Source organism: Aptenodytes forsteri, unplaced genomic scaffold (assembly GCF_000699145.1).
Source record: "Aptenodytes forsteri isolate BGI_AS27 unplaced genomic scaffold, ASM69914v1 Scaffold209, whole genome shotgun sequence".
Classification (NCBI taxonomy): domain Eukaryota; kingdom Metazoa; phylum Chordata; class Aves; order Sphenisciformes; family Spheniscidae; genus Aptenodytes; species Aptenodytes forsteri.
This window is the reverse complement of record NW_008795034.1, coordinates 1217269-1225435: the sequence shown is the minus strand read 5'-3', so window position 1 is coordinate 1225435 and position 8167 is coordinate 1217269. Positions and strand designations below refer to the sequence as shown.

The 8167-nt window shown below is 48.7% G+C and overlaps 1 protein-coding gene across 1 annotated transcript in view; it reads right to left on the bottom strand.

Annotated features, from left to right (window-relative positions):
• Positions 1–391: 391 nt before the first annotated feature.
• TYW1 (tRNA-yW synthesizing protein 1 homolog) overlaps positions 392–8167 on the bottom strand; it is a 111233-nt gene continuing 103457 nt past the window's right edge. The window contains exon 16 of the mRNA XM_009276393.2: positions 392–2066. Within this exon, the coding sequence (XP_009274668.2) occupies positions 1845–2066 (222 nt within the window). The 3' untranslated portion in view covers positions 392–1844. The remainder of the gene's footprint in view (positions 2067–8167) is intronic.

Sequence of the window (8167 nt, the reverse complement as noted above, 5' to 3'; positions counted from 1 at the left end):
AGGTGCTCTAGGGAAAATTACTTTATTTTCTTTCTTCTTTAGAAACCCTTTTTACAGTTTAAGAAATGAAGTTCTTTTAAAAAATAATCACAATCTCAGGAACAGTCCTATCCACAGCGCCGCGGGCGCTGGGCGTTGCAGGCTTATGGACCTCGCTGTTCAGGTGGGAGCATTGTGAACGCCTCTGATCTGCGCTCCTGGAGTTCAACGGGAGAACACAAACACTCGAGCATGACTGGGTTTTTCTTCCCACCGGCAGCTGACACCTCTGGATCTACATTAAAGCTCTTTCTGCAGCTGGTTCGGTCGGGCTCCTCGGCTGAAAGGCTTCAGCTGGAGCAGGTCAAGCCACCATGCAGCAGACCGAGGTAACAGGGGAGCCCCGTTGTCCGCCGTCCTCCCACACCACAGCCCGCTCACCCCAAAAGGCTGGCTGGGCACAGGGAGGGAGGAGGAGAGCGGCCAGCGCTGCCCCACGCCTGCCCCACGGCAGGCTGCCGAAGGGTGGAAGCCATCGGCAGAGCTGCGGGAGGCTAGCCGGGAAGCGGTAGCGTTGTAGCCTAGTTCAGCCATTCAGCAACTGAAGGCACAACCGGCCATCGGGGGTCTGTCCCGGGTGTTTGCACACTGATCCTTTGCAACTCGTTGGGGACTGCAGCCGACGCGGATGTTGCAGAAACAGAAAGGGAAAGGTCGTCGGCACATGAAGTGGGGATTTTCCCCGACGGAAAACAACCCATCCCCCTCCCATTTAAATGCAATTTTCCAGCCAGGCTGCAGTACCTCCAAACAGAGTGCCAGGCACGGCCCAGGGTCCCCAAGAACAACACCCGGGGTCACGTCACTGGACCTCATGCCTAGACATCACCTCTCCAAACTAAAAGAGTTTGTTTCTTGACACAAGAGATCTCAACCAGATTCAGTTTTCACTTACACCAGATTACCACCTCCACCCAAACCAGCAGCGACACCGTCGACTTGTCCATGTGGAGCGAAGGAAGCCATCTGCTGACACCCAAGCCTGCTGGCCCCCACAGCACGTCCTCACCATCAGCAGGACACTGGACACACACAGCGGGAGCCTAACGGGGCTTCGAAGAATTATATGTGTTGTTTAAGGCTGCTGGGGGAGTGGGGTAAAACTATTCGGAAAATATTCATTGCCAAACCCATGAAGCTGGAAAATATTTGGAGATACCAGAAGTTGCAGACGATATTAAGAGCAGTGCTGTTACATATACCATTCCCAAGCTTCAGCTTCTTGGGGCTGGGGTCTTTACAGCAACTGGCACCAGTGTTTAAAATGCATAAATCTTTGTTACTGTCTGTACAATGATACTTCCAGCAGGGCTCAGGCTTTTAGATCCAGATCCTTCTGCGGTCCCACCTGCACAGATCCAACCAGCCTGTGGCGCTGAAATCCCCTTGGCACTTACCCTTATGGACGCGGAACGTTTTGCTGCCGAGTTGGGCGCCAGCACGTGCCGGGCTCTCCTTGCAGCAGGGCACAGAAGTCAAACGAACGCTCCCCCTCCACATCCAACTCCAAACACTCTCCGCTGTGGAGACCACAGCCACTGCCTCCCTCATCACGCTGCCAGTTACGATAAATTGCTGGCATGCACCATTTGTGATTTATCTTGAGATAGAGAGCATTATAAATATTTTCATCCAAGCAGCCCTAAAAACAGGAGGGAAGGGTTAAATAAAGGCTTTACCCTCTCTCTCAATATCAAACGTCAGAAAAATCTAGGTGAATAGATTCAAAATCGGTGTTAGCCTAGAAACGGAGACCAAAACTCAGCAGCCAGCCAGCCCAGAGTTCAGCGAGCCCCAGCCTAGCCTCAGCACCCAGAGATGTCTCTCGCTTTGTTCTTCCGCTGGTATCTTACATCCAAGGGATCGAACCCCCTTTCTCTGGACCCAAACAGCGCCCAGAGAGGAGTTCTGGCTGCGTAATCGGCCGCTGTGAAAGTCTTGGACCCGCCGCTCCTCTCGTGCTCTTGCACCAGCTCCTGGAAGCGGTCGTAGTTGATCCAGGTGCACCACTCGCCATTGATCTTGAACTGGAAGGAAAAGCAACATGTTACCGAGCCAGGGAGCGATGAGGAGTACCAAATACCACATTTATGCTAAGACAAGCTGGGTGCGTATTAAATTGGTTACCCAGCTGTAGTCTTTTTTTAAATTTTCTAGCCACATTAAGGTCCAGGGTAAAGCCATCCAGAAGCTAATGTAGGATAACTGCTTTAATAGAAAAAAAAAAAAGTCAGGTGGGTGGACAAATACCCAGAACTTACTGTTTCTGAGCCACATTTCATCCACGGGGTTTGACAACACACACAGGTACAGGATGGCCATTTTTCTTACAGCTTTAGTCATTTAGTGCGCTCTCCTAGCAGGTAATCTCCATGAGGGTTTGACTGTTGGGTGCTTTGCCCGACCCTTCAAAGTAGCAGATCCTACCACCACTTCAGCCCCACTTTGCCAGGAGGAACGCTTCCAGGGTGCACCCCAAAGCTTTCCCAGGTGTGTCTGCACTTGCCAGGTGTCACTTATACCTGAAAGACCTTGGTTTAGGGAACTGGAAGAGCCCTGGAAGAAACATGTAAATTTGAGAGCGATGCCCAGGTACCCCTTGATGAAGGGACCTTTCCAAGGTCAAACAAAGCCCCTGTTCAGAGCGTGTGATGCCGACTCCAGGGCAGCCACAGCCTGGCAAAATGGTACGGGAGCAGCACCAGAGCCGTGTGCTGTGGTGACTGGGATGGATTTGAGTGATTCTTGAAAGGGGCAAGAGAGCTGTGTTTGGGAACAGGGGAAGATAAAAAAAAAAAGTTTAATGACATGAATCCTCTTTCCATGTGAGAATTTTAAGAATTGCTTATTTTGACAAGCTGAAGCTGCATTTGTCTACCAGACCTGCTCTGCTAATTTAGCAACAGCCTTGACTGAATCCTCAATTAGGATTTATCTGAGCTAAAAGCTTATTATGCACTTCATCCAAAAAAAAAAAAAAAAAAGGGAAACAGACTGACTCCCTGTTTTTTTTTTTCAAAAACCTGATGGTTATGCATTTAAAATGGCACTTGCACTTGACTTTCTGCCCAAGAGCTAAAAGCTTTTTTGGTTGGAAAAACTGCTCACACCTGCAAAATTTTGCAATCAAACATTGCTAATGCTAACCCATTGCTGCCTGCGTAATTACAGTGAATTCTTGCAGGAGTCGTCCTCTGCACGGAGCGGAGATGTGAGACTGCAGAGTCATAACAGAGGGGAACAAGCCTCGCCGTAAATAAACTCGCCCAGCGCTCATTCTTCATACACTAAGGCGGAGGCCATGTTTCACCAAGGCGACACGTCCTTTCCAGCGTGCGCGTCCGCAAGTAAAGCAATAGCAGAGGAGACAACGTATCGCCTGTAAAGCGGCAGGTCCCAAACAGGATCCAGGCTCAGGAGACCTGAACTTCCCTCCCAGTAAGTGTGGAGGTGCTAGGTGAGAACTTCACACCATGCGCAAAACTCCCTGCTCCCCCCAAATTTGATTCGCTAACACTCAGCAAATTCTCGCACAAATTAAGGGCAAAAAAACCCAACCCACAGGATCCAGCAAAGCCTTTAACACACATGGCACATGGGAGAGTTGTTTAGCACACGAGCTGTTGAGCTTATTCCCATGACGGGTACGGAGCACTCCTAACACGTCAGATGGGTCCCTAGATAGCCTTGAGGCCAACTAAAAGAAACCTAGCACATAAAGAACAAAAAAGCTGCCGAGACTTGAACTCAGCTGAATAGGTAGGTCGGTGAAGCCCATTTCCTTGAAAACCAACGGGATGCTCTAATCTCAGGGTGGAAGGGGGAGCTTGCAATGAGCCATTAACCCTGTGGTCAAGAGTGGCTCAGCAAGAGCACCAAAGCCACAGGAGATGCTGGTGCCACCCAGACCAGCTGAAACGAGGGTATGGACTGCAGCCACCACCCCCAACCCAAACACTGGCGTAGATATCTGCCCCTCCAGAATCTTAAAGCTAGAAACTGCACGAAAACAGTGTACTATTACCTGTAGGAGATAGAGAACTATTTCTAGACTATTTCTAGAAGAAGCCCCGCTCACACCATTGCTGTGTCAAACCAGTCCATGGTGATGCAGCTGCACTCACAACCGGTTTAATTGGCAATGGGTGGGTAAAAAAAAAAAATCACCATCCTATGAATGGGCTGGCATCAGTGCTGGTGCTTCCATCATCCACAGCAGCTTCAACATCAGTATAACACTGTCACTGCCCAGCCGAGGGCAGAAGCGGTCCCGTACAGGGATGAGAGTCTGACATGAGTTTCTGAGACACAATTGGATGGTTTCTCTCTTTTTAGAAGCAAACTATTCCCCGCCCCCCCCCCGCATAATCCCTTGGCTGCCGTGGCTGTATCTCACCACATAAGCTGTTCTTCCATGGAGTTCGTGACCTTTGATGAGGCTAGCGGCAGAAGGAAATAAAACCGAAGATCTCCCAGCACCAGTCCCAAAAAGCCCCCGTCACCTGGAGCTGGGCAGCACAGCTGTCAGAGGCCACCCGAGGAAGCACGCAGCGGAGTGAGCAAGGACGCAGCTGGCCCAAAGGCAGCGTGCCCAGACCCGCCGGCTTTCGGGTTGTGCTCCTGAGCAAGGTGGGATGCTGAGAGGTGGTTTGGTGAGTGGCTGGAAGGGACCCCTGCCCTCTCCTCCCCTCAACGCTCGCTCCCCTTAGCATAAAGCACTACGTATGCTTTCCTGGGGAGAAAACCGCTGCCTTGCGGGATACAGCCCTCCAGGCCTGCATAAACCACGTGCGTTGCTCTGCGCCCTGAACTTTGGCTAGGTCACCAAAGCGAGATTTTTAAGCTATTTAATTTTGACTCCATCTGAACACGCAGCTCCTGACACAACGGAGCTATTAAGGCCAGGAGCCGCCTCCTGCAGATTAAGGTGACAGTACCCTTCCCACCAGAACAACCAAACGAAGGCTGCCTGGGACTCATTACAAAAGCAGATTAAATAATATTAAATACTTTTAGTGCTGCAATAGCACAGCTATAAAACACAAAGAAATGGGAGCAATCCTTTAAATGTGTCTTGGAAAGCAATTACTTCTGCTGAGGAATAAAAAACAGACAAACATGGGGTGGGGGAGAACAGCCTCAATTGCCCACAAGATTTACAGATTGGATTTTAACAATTTTGTGATTATTCCCTAGATAACAGAAGATTTAAGACTCAAAATAGTTTCACAACACCCATATAACAGGCGAGCCAATGCTAAACATCGGTGTTATTTCAGACTAATGCGGTCAGGTTTTTTATTGAATTTTTTACTACCTGGTTAAGTCTTTTAAGGTGATAAATACATCGACAAGAGACAAATGGCTGAAACCCTTCCCTCATTGTTTTTTTTTTTAAGCTAGCATCATTAAAAAAAAGTGATAAAGCTCAGTCTTTTAAGGTGATAAATACATCGACAAGAGACAAATGGCTGAAACCCTTCCCTCATTGTTTTTTTTTAAGCTAGCATCATTAAAAAAAGTGATAAAGCTCCTTCAGCTGGCTCTGAAGCCAGGCTGTGTTGTCCAGAAAGACAAACTCGCCCTCAGAGGGCTTTGCTCAAGCAGTGAGATGACACGGGAGCCAGCGCACGCCTTCCCCTTAGAGCTCGTGCTCCCAGGGTCCCTGAGCTCTGGTCCCCAGGCTCCAGTCCCCATGGTCCCACCACCGATTGCTCCCTACAGACGTGGCACTGGTGCACAGCAATGCAAAACCTGCCTGATTTCTGCAGATCCTACAGCCAGAGCAAGGAGCGCTGCCCCGAGCAGGCATTAATGCTGGGAAAACAAGAGGCAAAGGAAGCGAGAGGGAACTTGTAATGGCCTTCAAGCCCAGAAAAGCGCATCCAGGCGTGACGCTGGACACCACTGGGGACATTTGTCAGGGGGTTACGCACCTCTGCCAGGAACGGCATGGCTGGACCCAGGGGAGCCACAGGGCAATGGTGCAAAAGGACGGAGCTACCTGCCCGGGGCTGTGTTGTCCATGGACATGGCCAGTCCCTCAAACAGTCTATAGCAAAACTAATATATGTACTGCAAAGACAACCAGGAGCCAGGACTAAAATGGAGAGCCAAGTTACCTGGGAGCATCAACAGAGCGCGGTTAACACCTCCCTTTTCTCTTATAACTCACAAGAGCGGATATGAACAGGAAATTTCTTTAAATTATCTTTTGCAGTCGGGTTACAGCTGCTCTGACTGCAGAGAGAGAAGCTTCTTGCTACAGAAAGCTATCAACATTCATGAAGGAGAAGAGCCACACTACATATTTCTTTTCTTATCAACATATTTGCATAAGCAATTTTTGGGGGGTAAAAACATATGCATATATTGAGGACAATACAGCAGTACAATTTACTACATTCCTCCAGACATGCATAATTGCCGAGAAATAAACACAGGGTTTATACGAAAGGATAAAATATAGAAGAGAGGCAGGGATGGTGACACATGAAACACTAACACTGAAAAATGGAAATCAGCCAAAAATCAATTAGTTTGTCCTAACAAGGATAATGTTGTATTTTCTTCAGAGAAAGACACACTGAAACAAGGAGGCTCCTCTTCATCCATCCACTCTGGTCCTTCTCTACAAAAAAATTTCATGTATTTTCAGAAAAGGACTAAATAGTATGGGCTACATAAGGGCATAAAGCAGAGCAGTGGGGCAAAGCCTGCTGTGGCTCCTTGCAGTCCTCATCCTCGCAGAGCAAACCCTGGGTTGGGAGGACAGAGTCCGACCCCGATGGGGAGAGGACCCATGGGAAACCTTTCTCCGATGAGCTGTGTTGCAACACAGCATCCCCGAGGAGCAGAGGGAAGACTGGGAAGAGAAAGCAGAGCTTTGGGTCTTGCAACAGCTACTCTAATTACTCAAGGACATGAAGATTTAGTAGTCCAACAAATGGATTCTTCCCCAGGCAGACGCACAGGGTTTAATGGTTAAATACAGCAGTTTTATGCGCAGTTTTAAAGACCACACAAAAAACCCCACCAATCAGTGGTAAGCAGGGAAAACAGCACGTGCTTCAGTTGCAGGGACGCACAGAAACTGGTGTAGCATCATGCAGGAGGGCAGGGAGAGCCCACTGCTCCTCTGATGGCTTTTTTAGTTACGATTTCCAGCATTTTAAAACCTGGCTTTGCCAAATGTTTCAGTCGACACTTATTTTGGTTTGCACGTAGCACAAGACATTAAAGGAGTGTTTTGCAAAAGCAAGTCTCAGCAACTCAGCTTTTAAAAGGCCAGCAGGTACGATGCTTCCCAGTCCGCACTTTTATGTCGCATCCTAAAAAAACAAATTAAACCCAACCGCCTGCTCTGCTCTTAGACATTCAGAAATGATTAAGTCTTCTCCCTGCCTGAGTGTGAAAATCCTAGCCAAGCAACACAAGCTGACAGCTCACGCAGGGGCTCTGTGCTGCCAGGGTGCCCTGCTCCCCGTCTCCTCTCCCCACGGAGCGGCTGGATCCAGCACCATCTGCACGGCCCCTTCCCGGCTGCCACCCGCAAACCAATCCCCCAGTGCCAACAGCAGCAACGCTGCCCGTGGCTTTGGCGACGCAGGGCTGCAAGATGCATTCAGTGTTGCAGGCGGGGGGGTTCCTTTCCAAAAAAAAAAAAAGAAACCAAAACCAAAATCATTTTGTGCACAAAGACTTTTTTTTTTTTTTTTTAAGGGAAGTAATGCATTCAGAGCCTGCAAACATTACAGTCCCTGCACCGCCTGAGCACTTAAACACAGAGGGATTTAAAAAAAACCCCACTACTACACTCCATTTATATTCTTTCCCGAGAAGAAAAGTTATCTCTGAATTATCTTTGGAGAAGCAGCCAGGATATCCTCAGTCTGTTTTTCAGTGGCTTTCCTTGAAATACTTTCTTTGCTTAAATATATTCTTTTGCTATTAAGGAAAAGCACTGTTCTGGGGAGACAGTGTGGCTTTGCACACAGGTCTTAAGCAGTTTTATTTATTTTTAATTCCATGCTTGCATATCTATGGTCCTGAAACCCAAAAACTTGTTTTCAAGTATCCGTGCAGCCTCCTGCCAGCTGTGCAGACTGCCTGTGTCAGGCCCGGTGAG